This window comes from Melospiza georgiana, chromosome 34 (genome assembly GCF_028018845.1).
Source record: "Melospiza georgiana isolate bMelGeo1 chromosome 34, bMelGeo1.pri, whole genome shotgun sequence".
Classification (NCBI taxonomy): domain Eukaryota; kingdom Metazoa; phylum Chordata; class Aves; order Passeriformes; family Passerellidae; genus Melospiza; species Melospiza georgiana.
In genome coordinates, this window is record NC_080463.1 from 313,396 (window position 1) to 332,527 (window position 19,132).

At 61.2% G+C, this 19,132-nt stretch overlaps 1 protein-coding gene across 1 annotated transcript in view; it reads right to left on the reverse strand.

Annotated features, from left to right (window-relative positions):
* LOC131095370 (antigen peptide transporter 1-like) overlaps positions 1 to 19,132 on the reverse strand; it is a 45,946-nt gene that overhangs the window by 12,248 nt on the left and 14,566 nt on the right. Inside the window, exons 6-10 of the mRNA XM_058043067.1 lie at positions 18,728 to 18,937; positions 16,029 to 16,202; positions 13,541 to 13,700; positions 9,400 to 9,536; positions 5,623 to 5,803 (exon numbers count right to left, since the gene is read on the reverse strand). Of these exons, the coding sequence (XP_057899050.1) occupies positions 5,623 to 5,803; positions 9,400 to 9,536; positions 13,541 to 13,700; positions 16,029 to 16,202; positions 18,728 to 18,937 (862 nt within the window). The remainder of the gene's footprint in view (positions 1 to 5,622; positions 5,804 to 9,399; positions 9,537 to 13,540; positions 13,701 to 16,028; positions 16,203 to 18,727; positions 18,938 to 19,132) is intronic.

Genomic DNA, 19,132 nt, shown 5'->3' on the forward strand with positions numbered 1-19,132 from the left:
TCCGCTCTCGCTCTGTCCCGGGCGGGGCGGCCCGAGGGGGGCGGGGCCGGGGCGGGGCCGGGGGCGGGGCCGGGGCGGGGCCGGGGGCGGGGCCGGGGCCACACCCACCCCGCCCCCCCAGGGGAGCCGCCCCCGCCCGTGTTTGGGGCGTTGCCATGGAAACCAAACAGCGGAGCGGGAGCGGCTCCAGGGAGAGAAACCAGTGAGACCAGTGAGGGAAACCAGTGAGACCAGTAAGGGAAACCAGTGAGACCAGTAAGGGAAACCAGTGAGGGAAACCAGTGAGACCAGTAAGGGAAACCAGTGAGACCAGTAAGGGAAACCAGTGAGGGAAACCAGTGAGACCAGTGAGGGAAACCAGTGAGACCAGTAAGGGAAACCAGTGAGACCAGTGAGGGAAACCAGTGAGACCAGTAAGGGAAACCAGTGAGACCAGTGAGGGAAACCAGTGAGGGAAACCAGTGAGACCAGTGAGGGAAACCAGTGAGACCAGTAAGGGAAACCAGTGAGGGAAACCAGTGAGACCAGTGAGGGAAACCAGTGAGGGAAACCAGTGAGACCAGTGAGGGAAACCAGTGAGGGAAACCAGTGAGGGAAACCAGTGAGGGAAACCAGTGAGACCAGTAAGGGAAACCAGTGAGACCAGTGAGGGAAACCAGTGAGACCAGTAAGGGAAACCAGTGAGGGAAACCAGTGAGACCAGTGAGGGAAACCAGTGAGGGAAACCAGTGAGGGAAACCAGTGAGGGAAACCAGTGAGACCAGTAAGGGAAACCAGTGAGACCAGTAAGGGAAACCAGTGAGACCAGTGAGGGAAACCAGTGAGACCAGTAAGGGAAACCAGTGAGACCAGTGAGACCAGTAAGGGAAACCAGTGAGGGAAACCAGTGAGACCAGTAAGGGAAACCAGTGAGGGAAACCAGTGAGACCAGTAAGGGAAACCAGTGAGACCAGTAAGGGAAACCAGTGAGACCAGTGAGGGAAACCAGTGAGACCAGTGAGGGAAACCAGTGAGACCAGTGAGGGAAACCAGTGAGACCAGTGAGGGAAACCAGTGAGGGAAACCAGTGAGACCAGTAAGGGAAACCAGTGAGACCAGTAAGGGAAACCAGTGAGACCAGTAAGGGAAACCAGTGAGACCAGTGAGGGAAACCAGTGAGACCAGTAAGGGAAACCAGTGAGACCAGTAAGGGAAACCAGTGAGACCAGTAAGGGAAACCAGTGAGACCAGTGAGGGAAACCAGTGAGACCAGTAAGGGAAACCAGTGAGACCAGTAAGGGAAACCAGTGAGACCAGTAAGGGAAACCAGTGAGACCAGTGAGACCAGTAAGGGAAACCAGTGAGACCAGTGAGGGAAACCAGTGAGACCAGTAAGGGAAACCAGTGAGACCAGTAAGGGAAACCAGTGAGACCAGTGAGACCAGTAAGGGAAACCAGTGAGGGAAACCAGTGAGACCAGTAAGGGAAACCAGTGAGGGAAACCAGTGAGACCAGTGAGGGAAACCAGTGAGACCAGTAAGGGAAACCAGTGAGACCAGTGAGGGAAACCAGTGAGACCAGTGAGGGAAACCAGTGAGACCAGTGAGGGAAACCAGTGAGACCAGTAAGGGAAACCAGTGAGACCAGTGAGGGAAACCAGTGAGGGAAACCAGTGAGACCAGTGAGGGAAACCAGTGAGACCAGTAAGGGAAACCAGTGAGACCAGTGAGGGAAACCAGTGAGACCAGTAAGGGAAACCAGTGAGACCAGTAAGGGAAACCAGTAAGGGAAACCAGTGAGACCAGTAAGGGAAACCAGTGAGACCAGTGAGACCTGTGAGAGAAACCAGTAACACCAGTAACACCAGTAACAGAAACCAGTGAGACCAGTGACACCAGTAACACCAGTGAGAGAAACCAGTGACACCAGTAACACATCCCAGTGAGACCAGTGACACCAGTAATGGAAACCAGTAACACCAGTGACACCAGTGACAGGGCACAGCCCACCCCAGTGCTCCCAGTTACACCAGTATGGCCCATCCCAGTGACACCAGCAACCCCAGCAACCCCAGTAAGCCAAACCCAGTGTTCCCAGTGACACATCCCAGTGCTCCCAGTAACACATCCCAGTGACACCAGTGACACATCCCGGTGCTCCCAGTAACACATCCCAGTGCTCCCAGTGTTCCCAGTAACACATTCCAGTGCTCCCAGTAACACATCCCAGTGACACCAGTGACACATCCCAGTGCTCCCAGTGACATCAGTGACCCATCCCAGTGCTCCCAGTGACACCAGTAACACATCCCGGTGCTCCCAGTGACACCAGTGACACATCCCAGCGCTCCCAGTGACACATCCCAGCGCTCCCAGTAACACATCCCAGTGCTCCCAGTGACACCAGTAACACATCCCAGTGCTCCCAGTGCTCCCAGTGACACCAGTAACACATCCCAGTGCTCCCAGTAACACATCCCAGTGCTCCCAGTAACACATCCCAGTGCTCCCAGTGCTCCCAGTGACACATCCCAGTGCTCCCAGTAACACATCCCAGTGCTCCCAGTGACACCAGTGACAAATCCCGGTGCTCCCAGTAACACCAGTGACACATCCCAGTGCTCCCAGTAACACATCCCAGTGCTCCCAGTGACACCAGTAACACATCCCAGTGACACCAGTGACACATCCCAGCGCTCCCAGTGCTCCCAGTAACACATCCCAGCGCTCCCAGTGCTCCCAGTAACACATCCCAGTGCACCCAGTAACACCAGTGACACATCCCAGTGACACCAGTGACACCAGTGACACAGCACAGTGCTCCCAGTGCTCCCAGTAACACATCCCAGCGCTCCCAGTGCTCCCAGTAACACATCCCAGTGCTCCCAGTGACACCAGTAACGCATCCCAGTGCTCCCAGTAACACGTCCCAGTGCTCCCAGTGCTCCCAGTAACACATCCCAGTGCACCCAGTGCTCCCAGTAACACATCCCAGTGCACCCAGTAACACCAGTGACACATCCCAGTGACACCAGTGACACATCCCAGTGCTCCCAGTGACACATCCCAGTGCTCCCAGTGCTCCCAGTAACACATCCCAGTGCACCGAGTAACACCAGTGACACATCCCAGTGACACCAGTAACACATCCCAGTTCTCCCAGTGCTCCCAGTGACACATCCCAGTGCTCCCAGTGCTCCCAGTAACACATTCCAGCCCCTCCCAGCGCTCCCAGTGCGGGCGTGCCCGTGACTCACAGCCCCGGCAGCCACAACAACAGCGGGGGGGAACTGGGAGGGACTGGGATGGACTGGGGGGAACTGGGATGGACTGGGATGGACTGGGATGGACTGGGGGGGGCGGGGAGGGACCCCCAATGTCCCCCCCGTGTCCGTGTCCCGTGTCCGGCCCCCGTCCCTGTCCGTGTCCCCATTGTCCCCAATGTCCCCCCCCATTGTCCCCTCCCCCTTTTGTCCCCTCCGTGCCCCCCCCGCCCATCGCGTGTCCCGGCCCCCGCCGAGGAATTTCGGGAGTTTGGGAATTTGGGAATTTTGGAATTTTCTCCGTCAACAGCGATGAGATCATGGAGGGGGGGGGAGGGGCGGAGGGGCCCCGGCGGGGGGGGTCCGGCCCCGAATTGTTGCGTTGGTTTGATCGATTGATTGATTGATTGGTTGGTTGGTTGATGGAGTGATCTTATTGTTCGATTTAATTTATATCGATTGATTTATTTTATTGTTTGATTTATTTTATCGATTTTACTGTTCGATTTAATTTATTTCGATTGATTTTATTGCTCGATTGATTTCATTGTCTGGTTTATTTCACTGTTGGATTTATTGACATTTTGTTTTATTATTTCGCGCGTTCATTGATGCTCTCGCACTCGGTCGCTGTCACGGCCCCGGTCCCGAGGTCACCCCGTCCCGGCGGTGTCCCCATCGCTGTCACCGCTGCTGCCACTGCAGTGTCACTGTGTCCCCGTGTCCCCGTGTCCCCATCCTCGGTGTCCCCGTCCCTGTGTCACTGTCTGTGTCCCCGTGTCCCCAGTGTCCCAAACTCAGTGTCCTTGTCCCTGGTGTCACAGTCTGTGTCCCCGTGTCCCCATCCTCGGTGTCCCCATCGCTGTCACCGCTGCTGCCACTGCAGTGTCCCTGTGTCACTGTCTGTGTCCCCAATGTCCCAAACTCAGTGTCCTTGTCCCTGGTGTCACAGTCTGTGTCCCCGTGTCCCCACCCTCGGTGTCCCCTGGTGTCACTGTCTGTGTCCCCACTGTCCCCATCCTCAGTGTCCCCGTCCCCGTGTCACTGTCTGTGTCCCCGTGTCCCCAATGTCCCAAACTCAGAGTCCTTGTCCCCGTGTCACAGTCTGTGTCCCCGTGTCCCCATCCTTGGTGTCCCCATCGCTGTCACCGCTGCTGCCCCTGCAGTGTCCCCGTGTCACTGTCTGTGTCCCCAATGTCCCAAACTCAGTGTCCCCGTCCCTGTGTCACAGTCTGTGTCCCCGTGTCCCCATCCTTGGTGTCCCCTGGTGTCACTGTCTGTGTCCCCACTGTCCCCATCCTCGGTGTCCCCGTCCCTGTGTCACTGTCTGTGTCCCTGTGTCCCCATCCTCAGTGTCCCCTGGTGTCACTGTCTGTGTCCTCATTGTCCCCATCCTCGGTGTCCCCATCGCTGCCACCGCTGCTGCCACTGCAGTGTCCCTGTGTCACAGTCTGTGTCCCCATTGTCCCCATCCTTGGTGTCCCCTGGTGTCACTGTCTGTGTCCCCATTGTCCCCATTCTCAGTGTCCCCGTCCCTGTGTCACTGTCTGTGTCCCCGTGTCCCCATCCTCGGTGTCCCCATTGCTGTCACCGCTGCTGCCACTGCAGTGTCCCTGTGTCACTGTCTGTGTCCCCGTGTCCCCAGTGTCCCAAACTCAGTGTCCTTGTCCCTGGTGTCACTGTCTGTGTCCCCATTGTCCCCACCCTCGGTGTCCCCTGGTGTCACTGTCTGTGTCCCCGTGTCCCCATCCTCGGTGTCCCCGTCCCCGTGTCACTGTCTGTGTCCCCGTGTCCCCATCCTTGGTGTCCCCTGCTGTCCCCATCCCTGTTGTCACACTCTCTGTCCCCATTGTCCCCATTGTCCCCACCCTCGGTGTCCCCATTGTCCCCCAGGGGACGCTCCCCAGCTCCTCAGTGTGCCCTGCTGTCACAGTCCGTGTCCCCGCTGTCCCCATTGTCCCCCGTTGTCCCCGTTGTCCCCCAGGGGACGCTCCCCAGCTCCTCAGTGTCCCCATTGTCCCCATTGTCCCCACTGTCCCTGCTGTCCCCATTGTCCCCGTTGTCCCCCGGTGTCCCCCAGGGGACGCTCCCCAGCTCCTCAGTGTGCCCCGCTGTCACAGTCCGTGTCCCCATTGTCCCCGCTGTCCCCAGCCTCAGTGTCCCCCACTGTCACACTCTCTGTCCCCATTGTCCCCGCTGTCCCCATTGTCCCCGGTGTCCCCCGGTGTCCCCCAGGGGACGCTCCCCAGCTCCTCAGTGTGCCCCGCTGTCACAGTCCGTGTCCCCATTGTCCCCATTGTCCCTGCTGTCACAGTCCGTGTCCCCGCTGTCCCCGCTGTCCCCGCTGTCCCCACTGTCCCCGCTGTCCCCGCTGTCCCCGCTGTCCCCCGGTGTCCCCCAGGGGACGCTCCCCAGCTCCTCGGCGCTGCCCAGCTCCCGCAGCCGCCCCCCCTCCAGCAGTGCCACCCTCGGTGCCAGCTGTGCCAGGGCCACCCTCGATGTCACCAGCAGCACCGCCGGGCCCTGCCCCGGCCCGCGGCCGCGCAGCAGCTCCTGCTCCACCTGCGGGGACACCGGGGGACATTGGGGACATTGGGGACATTGGGGACATTGGGGGACATTGGGGACATTGGGGACATGGGGGACATGGGGGACATTGGGGACATTGGGGACATTGGGGACATGGGGGGACATTGGGAACATTGGGGACATGGGGGACATTGGGGACATTGGGGGACATTGGGGGACATTGGGGGACATGGGGGACATGGGGGACATTGGGGACATTGGGGGACATTGGGGGACATTGGGGACATTGGGGGACATTGGGGACATGGGGGACATTGGGGACATTGGGGACATTGGGGACATGGGGGACATTGGGGACATTGGGGACATGGGGGACATGGGGGACATTGGGGACATTGGGGACATTGGGGACATGGGGGACATTGGGGACATGGGGGACATTGGGGACATTGGGGACATGGGGGACATTGGGGACATGGGGGACATGGGGGGACATGGGGGACATGGGGGACATTGGGGACATTGGGGGGACATTGGGGACATTGGGGGACATTGGGGACATTGGGGGACATTGGGGACATTGGGGACATGGGGGACATTGGGGACATTGGGGACATTGGGGACATTGGGGGACATGGGGGACATGGGGGACATTGGGGACATTGGGGGACATTGGGGACATTGGGGACATTGGGGGACATTGGGGACATGGGGGACATTGGGGACATTGGGGACATTGGGGACATTGGGGACATGGGGGACATTGGGGACATTGGGGACATTGGGGACATTGGGGACATGGGGGACATTGGGGACATGGGGGACATGGGGGGACATGGGGGACATGGGGGACATTGGGGACATTGGGGGGACATTGGGGACATTGGGGGACATTGGGGGACATTGGGGACATTGGGGACATTGGGGACATTGGGGACATGGGGGACATTGGGGACATTGGGGGACATTGGGGGACATGGGGGACATTGGGGGACATGGGGGACATTGGGGACATGGGGGACATTGGGGACATTGGGGACACTGGGGACATTGGGGACATTGGGGGACATGGGGGACATTGGGGACATTGGGGACATTGGGGACATGGGGGGACATTGGGGGACATTGGGGACATTGGGGGACATGGGGGACATTGGGGACATTGGGGACATGGGGGGACATTGGGGGACATTGGGGACATTGGGGGACATGGGGGACATTGGGGACATTGGGGACATTGGGGGACATTGGGGACATTGGGGGACATGGGGGACATTGGGGACATTGGGGGACATTGGGGACATTGGGGGACATGGGGGACATTGGGGGACATTGGGGACATTGGGGACATTGGGGGACATTGGGGACATTGGGGACACTGGGGACATTGGGGACATGGGGGACATGGGGGACATTTGGGACATTGGGGACATTGGGGGACATGGGGGACATTGGGGACATTGGGGACATTGGGGGACATGGGGGACATTGGGGACATTGGGGACATTGGGGACATTGGGGGGACATTGGGGACATTGGGGGACATGGGGGACATTGGGGACATTGGGGGGACATTGGGGACATTGGGGGACATTGGGGGACATTGGGGACATTGGGGACATTGGGGACATTGGGGACATGGGGGACATTGGGGACATTGGGGGACATGGGGGACACTGGGGACATTGGGGGACATTGGGGGACATGGGGGACATTGGGGGACATGGGGGACATTGGGGACATGGGGGACATTGGGGACATTGGGGGACATGGGGGACATTGGGGACATTGGGGACATTGGGGACATGGGGGGACATTGGGGACATTGGGGGACATTGGGGGACATTGGGGGACATTGGGGACATTGGGGGACATTGGGGACATTGGGGACACTGGGGACATTGGGGACATGGGGGACATGGGGGACATTTGGGGACATTGGGGACATTGGGGGACATGGGGGACATTGGGGACATTGGGGACATTGGGGGATTGGGGACATTGGGGACATTGGGGACATGGGGGACATTGGGGACATTGGGGGGACATTGGGGACATTGGGGGACATTGGGGGACATTGGGGACATTGGGGACATTGGGGACATTGGGGACATGGGGGACATTGGGGACATTGGGGGACATGGGGGACACTGGGGACATTGGGGGACATTGGGGGACATGGGGGACATTGGGGGACATGGGGGACATTGGGGACATGGGGGACATTGGGGACATTGGGGGACATGGGGGACATTGGGGACATTGGGGACATTGGGGACATGGGGGGACATTGGGGACATTGGGGGACATTGGGGGACATTGGGGGACATTGGGGACATTGGGGGACATTGGGGACATTGGGGACACTGGGGACATTGGGGGACACCGGGGGACATTGGGGACATTGGGGACATGGGGGACATTGGGGACATTGGGGACATTGGGGACACTGGGGACATTGGGGACATTGGGGACACTGGGGACATGGGGGACATGGGGGACACTGGGGACATTGGGGGACATTGGGGGACATGGGGGACATTGGGGGACATTGGGGGACATTGGGGACATTGGGGGACATTGGGGGACATTGGGGACATTGGGGACATTGGGGACATGGGGGACATTGGGGACATTGGGGACATTGGGGACATGGGGGACATTGGGGACATTGGGGGGACATTGGGGACATTGGGGGACATTGGGGGACATTGGGGACATTGGGGACATTGGGGGACATTGGGGGACATTGGGGGACATTGGGGACATTGGGGACATTGGGGACATGGGGGGACATTGGGGACATTGGGGGACATGGGGGGACATTGGGGACATTGGGGGACATTGGGGGGACATGGTGGGCATGGGGGACACAGCAGGGATGTGGGGACATTGGGACCAAGGGGACATCGGGATTGGGGCCGTGTGGGACGAGGGGACATGAGGATTGGGGACCCAGGGGACATTGGGACCGAGGGGACACAGGGATTGGGGACCCAGGGGACAGGGGGACACAGGGGACATGAGGATGTGGGACCCAGGGGACAGAGGGACCCAGGGGACAGAGGGAATATTGGGGACACAAGGATTGGGGACACCGGGGACACGGGGCACATGGGGGACACAAGGATCGGGGACCCAAAGGACGTGAGGACACACAGGGACCCAGGGGACACACAGGGACCAAAGGGACACAGGGGGACGTGGTGGGGACATGGTGGGGATGGGGGACACGGGTGCAGAGCAGGGACCTGGGCAGTGGGGACATGGGGACCAAGGGGACATCGGGATTGGGGCCTTGTGGGACGAGGTGACATGAGGATTGGGGACCCAGAGGACAGGGGGACACAGGGATGGGAACAGAGGGGACACAGGGGACATGGGGCATGTGGGGGACACGAGGATTGGGGACACAGGGGACACAGGGATTGGGGACCCAGGGGACAGGGGGACACAGGGACACGGGAAGTGGAGACCCAGGGGACAAGGTGACCTAGGGGACACAGGGCATATTGGAGACACGAGGATTGGAGACCCAGGGGACACAGGGAGTGAGGACCCAAGGGACAGGGGGACCCAGGGGACACAGGGACAGGGCCGTGTGACACGGGGACAGCGCTGTCACCTACCTGGCACCGCGTCACGGGGTCCAGGGCCCTCGTGGGCTCATCCAGCACCAGCACCTGGGGGTTCCTGAGCAGCGCCCGGGCCAGCGCCACCCCCTGCGCCTGTCCCCCGGAGAGCGGCAGCCCGCGGGGACCCACCTCTGGGGACACAGGGACACCGTGGGGACACCATGGGGACAGTGTGGGGACAGTGCCACCCCCTGCGCCTGTCCCCCGGAGAGCGGCAGCCCGCGGGGACCCACCTCTGGGGACACAGGGACACCGTGGGGACAGTGTGGGGACAGTGTGGGGACAGTGCCACCCCCTGCGCCTGTCCCCCCGAGAGCTGCAGCCAGCGGGGACCCACCTCTGGGGACACAGGGACACCGTGGGGACACCGTGGGGACAGTGCCACCCCCTGCGCCTGTCCCCCGGAGAGCTGCAGCCCGCGGGGACCCACGGCTGGGGACACAGGGACACCGTGGGGACAGTGTGGGGACAGTGTGGGGACAGTGTGGGGACAGTGTGGGGACAGTGCCACCCCCTGCGCCTGTCCCCCGGAGAGCGGCAGCCCGCGGGGACCCACCTCTGGGGACACAGGGACACCGTGGGGACACCGTGGGGACAGTGCCACCCCCTGCGCCCGTCCCCCCGAGAGCTGCAGCCCGCGGGGACCCACCTCTGGGGACACAGGGACACCGTGGGGACACCGTGGGGACAGTGCCACCCCCTGCGCCCGTCCCCCCGAGAGCTGCAGCCCGCGGGGACCCACGGCTGGGGACACAGGGACACCGTGGGGACAGTGTGGGGACAGAGAGGGGACAGTGCCACCCCCTGCGCCCGTCCCCCCGAGAGCTGCAGCCCGCGGGGACCCACGGCTGGGGACACAGGGACACCGTGGGGACAGTGTGGGGACAGTGTGGGGACAGTGTGGGGACAGTGCCACCCCCTGCGCCTGTCCCCCGGAGAGCGGCAGCCCGCGGGGACCCACCTCTGGGGACACAGGGACAGTGTGGGGACAGTGTGGGGACAGTGTGGGGACAGTGTGGGGACAGTGCCACCCCCTGCGCCTGTCCCCCGGAGAGCGGCAGCCCGCGGGGACCCATGGCTGGGGACACAGGGACACCGTGGGGACAGTGTGGGGACAGTGTGGGGACAGTGCCACCCCCTGTGCCTGTCCCCCCGAGAGCTGCAGCCCGCGGGGACCCACCTCTGGGGACACAGGGACACCGTGGGGACAGAGAGGGGACAGCAAGGGGACACACAGAGACACTGTGGGGACATTGCGGGGACAGCAAGGGGACAGCAAGGGGACATTGGGGGGACACAATGGGGACACATTGGGGACACAATTTTCCCTGAAGGGGGACACCTGCTGTACCTGTGTCATGGGAACAGCAGGGGACACCATGGGGACACCATGGGGACACTATGGGAACATAATGGGGACACCATGGGGACACCAAAGGGACACACTGGGGACACCAAAGGGACACACTGGGGACACTATGGAGACACCATGGGGACACCATGGGGACACCATGGGGACATAATGGGGTCACCATGAGGACACCAAGTGGACACACTGGGGACACTATGGGGACACTATGGGGAGACCTTGGGGACACAATGGGGACACAAAGGGGACACAATGGGGGAACTGCAGGGGACACCATGGGAACACACTGGGGACACACTGGGGACACCATGGGGACACAATGGGGACACTATGGGGACACCATGGGGACACTGCAGGGGACACCTTGGGGACACCGCAGGGGACACTATGGGGACATAATGGGGACACAATGGGGACACAATGGGGACACTATGGGGACATAATGGGGACACCATGGGGACACTAAGGGACACACTGGGGACACCACGGGAACACCATGGGGACACAAAGGGGACACTATGGGAACACACTGGGAACACTATGGGGACACCAAAGGGACACACTGGGGACACAAAGGGGACACAATTGGGACACCATGGGGACTCCATGGGGACACCTGGGGTACACAAAGGGGACACTACATGGGACACCATGGGGACACTATGGGGACATAATGGGGACACCACAGGGACACCATGGAGACACAATGGGGACACTATGGGGACATAATGGGGACACTATGGAGACAGAATGGAGACACTATGGGGACACAATGAGGACACTGCAGGGGACACCATGGGGACATAATGGGGACACTATGGGGACACCTTGGGGACACCACAGGGACACCAAGTGGACACACTGGGGACACACTGGGGACACAATGGGGACGCCATGGGGACACAATGGTGACACAAAGGGGACACAGTGGGGAAACTGCAGGAGACACAATGGGGACACAATGGGGACACAGTGGGGACACAATGGGGACACCGTGAAGACACCTTGGGGACACAATGGGGACACTGCAGGGGACACAATGGGGACATAATGGGGACACCATGGGGACACTATGGGGACACAATGGGGACACCACAGGGACACCAAGTGGACACACTGGGGACACTATGGGGGCACCTGCCGTACCTGTGTCATGGGAACAGCAGGGGACACCATGGGGACACCATGGGGACACAAAAGGACAGCATGGGGACAGCATGGGGACACAAAAGGACAGCATGGGGACAGCATGGGGACACACTGGGGACATAATAGAGTCACAATGGGGATACAATGGGGACACCATGGGAACGCTGTGGAGACACCACGGGGACACAATGGGGACACCATGGGGACACAATGGGGACACTATGGGGACACAATGGGGACACCATGGGGACACCACAGGGACACAATGGGGACACCATGGGGACACCATGGGGACACAATGGGGACACAACAGGGACACAATGGGGACACTATGGGGACACAATGAGGACACCATGGGGACACAATGGGGACACAATGGGGACACCATGGGGACACAATGGGGACACTATGGGGACACTATGGGGACACCATGGGGACACAATGGGGACACAACAGGGACACAATGGGGACACTATGGGCACACAATGAGGACACCATAAGGACACTATGGGGACAAAATGGGGACGCCACGGCGAACACAATGGGGAAACCATGGGGACACCTTGGGGACACCGTGGGGACACTATAGGGACACAATGGGGACACAATGGGGACACCTTGGGGACACAAATGGGACACAATGAGGACATGATGGGGACACCTTGGGGACACGATGGGGACACTGTGGGGACACACTGGGCACATAATGGCGACATAATGGGGTCACCATGGGGACACCATGGGGACACAATGAGGACACCTGCCGTACCTGTGTCATGGGAACAGCAAGGGACACTATGGGGACACCATGGGGACTCCATGGGGACACCATTGGGACACCATTGGGACACCATGGGGACACTATAGGACACCTTTCATACCTGTGTCATGGGAACAGCCGGGGACAGCATGGGGACACCACGGGGATACCAAGGGGACACAATGGGGACACAATGGGGACACCATGGGGACACAATGAGGACACAACGGGGACACAATGGGGACACAATGGGGACACCATGGGGACACAATGAGGACACAACGGGGACACAACGGGGGCACAATGGGGACACTGCAGGGGGACACTGCAGGGGGACACAATGGGGACACCATGGGGACACCATGGGGACATAATGGGGACACCATGGGGACACAATGCTGACAGAAAGGGGACACAACGGGGACACCATGGGGACACAATGGGGACACAACGGGGACACAATGGGGACACCATGGGGACACCTTGGGGACACAATGAGGACACAACGGGGACACAATGAGGACACAATGGGGACACCATGGGGACACTGCAGGGGGACACCATGGGGACACCATGGGGACACAATGAGGACACAACGGGGACACAATGGGGACACCATGGGGACACAATGGGGACACCATGGGGACAGCATGGGGACACTATGGGGACACAATGGGGACACAATAGGGACACAAAGGGGACACTACATGGGACACCATGGGGACACCATGGGGACACCATGGGGACACCATGGTGACGCACTGGGGACACCTTGGGGACACCTTGGGGACACATTGGGGACACCATGGGGACACCACGGTGACACACTGGGGACACCTTGGGGACACCTGCCGTACCTGTGTCGTAGCCCTGCAGCAGGTGCTGGGCCCAGCTGTGCACCCCCACGCGCCGCGCCGCTGCCACCACCGGTGTCCCCTCCTTGTGTCCCCAGCCCAGGCTGATGTTGGCCCTGAGGGTGCGGGACAGGAGGGACGGGCTCTGCAGGACACCGGCCACCTGCGGGGACACGGGGACAGCGTCAGGGTCGGCAGGGACAAGGAGGGGACACCTAGGGACACACGGGGTGGGGGCAGGGTCACGGCGAGGTGACACAGGGCTGGCTGTGAAGAGCTGTTGGGGACACGGGGTGGCAACCGGGATGTGTTGGGGACACGGGATGGCAGCGGGGATGTGTTGGGGACACAGGGTGACCTGGAGTAGCCATGGTGACCCACTGGTGACACAAGGGTGGCACTGGGGACCCAGGGGGTGACACAAAGGTGGCACTGGGGACACAGGGGGTGGCACTGAGGCACCCATTGGTGACACAGGGGTGGCAGCAGGGACCCATTTGGGGCACAGGAGTGACCTGGGGATGGCAATGGGGATGTGTTGGGGACACAGGGTGACACTGTGGCCATGGCTGTGGGGACAATGGGGTAGCCATGGTGACCCACTGGTGACACAGGGGTGGCTGTGGGGACCTGTTGGGGACACAGGATGGCAATGGGGACGTGTTGGGGACACAGGGTGACACGGTGTCCATGGCATGGGACAATGGGGTAGCCATGGTGACCCACTGGTGACACAGGGGACACAGGGGGTGGCACTGAGGCACCCATTGGTGACACAGGGGTGGCAGTAGGGACCCATTTGGGGCACAGGAGTGACCTGGGGATGGCAATGGGGATGTGTTGGGGACACAGGGTGACACTGTGGCCATGGCTGTGGGGACAATGGGGTAGCCATGGTGACCCACTGGTGACACAGGGGTGGCTGTGGGGACCTGTTGGGGACACAGGATGGCAATGGGGACCTGTTGGGGACACAGGGTGACACGGTGTCCATGGCATGGGACAATGGGGGAGCCACGGTGACCCATTGGTGACACAGGGGTGGCACTGGTGACACAGGGGGTGGCACTGAGACACCCATTGGTGACTTTGGGGTGGCAGAAGGGACCCAATTGGGGCACAGGAGTGACCTGAGGGTGGCAGTGAGGGCCTGTTGGGGACAACAGGGTGGCCATGGGGACACAATGGAGAGGTTTGGTGGCAGGGGAACAGCAGCAGGAGATGGTTTGGTGACCTGGAGGTGGCTGTGGGGACCCGTTGGGGACAGCACTGGTGACTTTGGGGTGGCAGTAGGGACCCATTTGGGGCACAGGAGTGACCTGGGGATGGCAATGGGGACGTGTTGGGGACACAGGGTGACACTGTGGCCATGGCTGTGGGGACAATGGGGTAGCCATGGTGACCCACTGGTGACACAGGGGTGGCTGTGGGGACCTGTTGGGGACACAGGATGGCAATGGGGACGTGTTGGGGACACAGGGTGACACGGTGTCCATGGCATGGGACAATGGGGGAGCCACGGTGACCCATTGGTGACACAGGGGTGGCACTGGTGACACAGGGGGTGGCACTGAGACACCCATTGGTGACTTTGGGGTGGCAGAAGGGACCCAATTGGGGCACAGGAGTGACCTGAGGGTGGCAGTGGGGATCTGTTGAGGACCAGGTGTGGAGACAGGGGTGGCTGTGGGGACCCGTTGGGGACAACAGGGTGGCCATGGGGACGCAATGGAGAGGTTTGGTGGCAGGGGAACAGCAGCAGGAGATGGTTTGGTGACCTGGAGGTGGCTGTGGGGACCCGTTGGGGACAGCACTGGTGACTTTGGGGTGGCAGTAGGGACCCATTTGGGGCACAGGAGTGACCTGGGGATGGCAGTGGGGACGTGTTGGGGACACAGGGTGACACGGCGGCCATGGCTGTGGGGACAATGGGGTAGCCATGGTAACCCACTGGTGACACAGGGGTGGCACTGGGGACCTGTTGGGGACACGGGATGGCAATGGGGACGTGTTGGGGACACAGGGTGACACGGTGTCCATGGCATGGGACAATGGGGGAGCCACGGTGACCCATTGATGACACAGGGGTGGCACTGGTGACACAGGGGGTGGCACTGAGGCACCCATTGGTGACTGTGGGGTGGCAGCAAGGACCCAATTGGGGCACAGGAGTGACCTGAGGGTGGCAGTGAGGGCCTGTTGGGGACAACAGGGTGGCCATGGGGACACAATGGAGAAGTTTGGTGGCAGGGGAACAGCAGCAGGAGATGGTTTGGTGACCTGGAGGTGGCTGTGGGGACCCGTTGGGGACAGCACTGGTGACTTTGGGGTGGCAGTAGGGACCCATTTGGGGCACAGGAGTGACCTGGGGATGGCAATGGGGACGTGTTGGGGACACAGGATGGCAATGGGGACACAATGCAGAGGTTTGGTGACACGGGGACAGCACCAGGGGATGGGTGGTGACCCGAGGGTGTCCCGTGAGCGTCACCTGCTCGCGCAGCGCGGGCTCCGAGCGCGGGCTCAGGGGGGTCCCGTTGAGCAGCACCGTCCCGGCCGCCAGGGGGCGCAGCCCCAGCGCCGCCGCCGCCAGGGAGCTCTTCCCGCCGCCAGGGGGCGCCAGCACGGCCAGGGCCTCGCCGGGGCGCAGCGACAGCGACACCCCCTGGCGGCGGCAACGGGGATCGCACCCGGCACCGCCACGCGCGACGCGTGTCCCCAGTGTCCCCCCGTGTCCCTCCATGTCCTCCCCGTGTCCCTCCATGTTCAATGTGTCCCCCTGTGGCCCCAATATCCCTCTTGTCCCCTCATAGCCCCAACATCCCCTTGTCCATGTGCCCCAATTTCCCCAATATCCCCTTGTCCCCCCATGCCCCATGCGCCCCCGTGTCCACAATACCCCCATGTGCCCCTGTCCCATGTGTCCCTCCATGTCCCCAATGTCCCCTTGTCCCTCCATGCCCCATGCGCCCCCGTGTCCACAATACCCCCATGTGCCCCTGTCCCATGTGTCCCTCCATGTCCCCAATGTCCCCTTGTCCCCCCATGTCCCATGTTTCCCCATGTCCTCCCCATGTCCCCAATATCTTCTTGTCTCCCCGTGTCCCATGTGCCCCAATGTCTTCCTGATGTCACCAAAATCCCCTTGTCCCCCCATGGCCCCAATATCCCCCTTGTCCCTCCATGTCCCATGTGTCCCCATGTCTCCGCCATGGCCCCAATGTCCCCTTGTCCCCCCATGTCCCCAACGTCCCCTTCTCCCCCCATGTCCCTTGTGCCTCTGACCCATATCCCCCCAAGTCCCATGTGCCCCCATGTCCTTCCCGTGTCCCCAGTGTCCCCTTGTCCCCCCATGTGCCCCCATGCCCACAATATCCCATTGTGCCCCTGTCCCACGTTCCCCCATGTCCCACATTTCCCCGTATCTTCCCCATGTCCCCAATGTCCTTTTGTCCCCCCATGTCCCGTACGTCCCTCTGTGGCCCCAACATCCCTTCGTCCCCTCATGTCCCATGTGCCCCCACGTCCTCCACGTGTCCCCTTGTCCCCCCATGTCCCTTCATGTGTCCCATGTCCCCGTGGCCCTCCATGTCCCTTGTGCCCATGTGCCGTGTCCCGCCATGTCCCATGTTCCCCCATGTTCACAATAGCCCCATGTTTCCCCATGTCCCCAATGTCCTCAAGTCCCACCATGTCCCATGTGTCCCCCCAAGTCCCCCATATCCCCCATGTCCTCCCCATGTCCCACATGTCCCCCCGTGTCCCTAACATCCCCTTGTCTCCCCGTGTCCCATGTGCCCCCATGCCCACAAAATCCTTTCGTCCCCCCATGTCCCAAGCGCCCCCACTTCCTCCCCATGTCCCCAATATCCCCCATGTCCTCCCCATGTCCTCCATGTCCTCCCCATGTCCCATGTTCCTCCATGTTCACAATACCCCCACATTTCCCCACGTCCTCCCCGTGTCCCCAGTGTCCCCTTGTCCCCCCATGTCCTCCCCATGTCCACAATATCCCCTTGTCCCCCCATGTCCCCCCATGTCCCATGTTCCTCCATGTTCACAATACCCCCACATTTCCCCACGTCCTCCACGTGTCCCCAGTGTCCCCTTGTCCCCCCATGTCCCTTCATGTGTCCCATGTCCCCGTGGCCCTCCATGTCCCTTGTGCCCATGTGCCGTGTCCCGCCATGTCCCATGTTCCCCCATGTTCACAATAGCCCCGTGTTTCCCCGTGTCCCCAATGTCCCCTTGTCCCACCATGTCCCATGTGTCCCCCCAAGTCCCCAATATCCCCCATGTCCTCCCCATGTCCCCCCGTGTCCCCAACATCCCCTTGTCTCCCCGTGTCCCATGTGCCCCCATGCCCACAAAATCCTTTCGTCCCCCCGTGTCCCAAGCGCCCCCACGTCCTCCCCATGTCCCCAGTGTCCTCTTGTCCCCCCATGTCTCCCATGTCCCCCCATGTCCCATGTTCCTCCATGTTCACAATACCCCCACATTTCCCCACGTCCTCCCCATGTCCCCAGTGTCCCCTTGTCCCCCCATGTCCTCCCATGTTCACAATACTCTCATGTCCCCCCATGTCCCCCCATGTCCCCCCCATGTCCTCCCCATGTCCACAATATCCCCTTGTCCCCCCGTGTCCCCCCATGTCCCATGTTCCTCCATGTTCACAATACCCCCACATTTCCCCACGTCCTCCCCATGTCCCCAGTGTCCCCTTGTCCCCCCATGTCCTCCCCGTGTCCACAATATCCCCTTGTCCCCCCATGTCTCCCATGTCCCCCCATGTCCCATGTTCCTCCATGTTCACAATACCCCCACGTTTCCCCACGTCCTCCCCGTGTCCCCAGTGTCCCCTTGTCCCCCCATGTTTCCCCGTGTCCCCAGTGTCCCCCTGTCCCCCCATGTCCTCCCCGTGTCCACAATATCCTCTTGTCCCCCCATGTCTCCCATGTCCCCCCATGTCCCATGTTCCTCCATGTTCACAATACCCCCATGTCCCCCCACGTCCTCCCCGTGTCCCCAGTGTCCCCTTGTCCCCCCATGTTTCCCCATGTCCCCAGTGTCCCCTTGTCCCCCCATGTCCCCCCATGTTCACAATACTCCCATGTCCCCCCATGTCCCCCCATGTTCCCCCATGTCCCCCCACGTCCTCCCCGTGTCCCCTGTCTCCCCATGTCCCCCCACCTTGAGGACAGGCTCGGAGCGCCCAGGGTAGGACATCCAGACATCCTTGAGGCACAGCCCTGGAGCGCCCTGTGCGGTGTCACAGCTCCGGGGTGGCACAGGTGACGGTGGCCCCGCGGGTGTCCCCACCTTGGCCTGCTCCAGCAGCTCCAGGAGGGTCTCAGAGGAGCCAACGGACTTGGCCAGGATGGGGACGTACAGCAGGACACCCTGGGGACACGGGGACATGGGGTAACATGGGGTGACAAGGGACACTGGGGACATGGGGACATGAGGTGACATGGGGGAGCTATGGCGTGGCCGGGGGACAAAAGGGACATGGGGACATGAGGGGACATGGGGGAGCTATGGCATGGCCTGGGGGACAGAAGGGACACTGGGGACACTGGGGACAGTGGGACATGT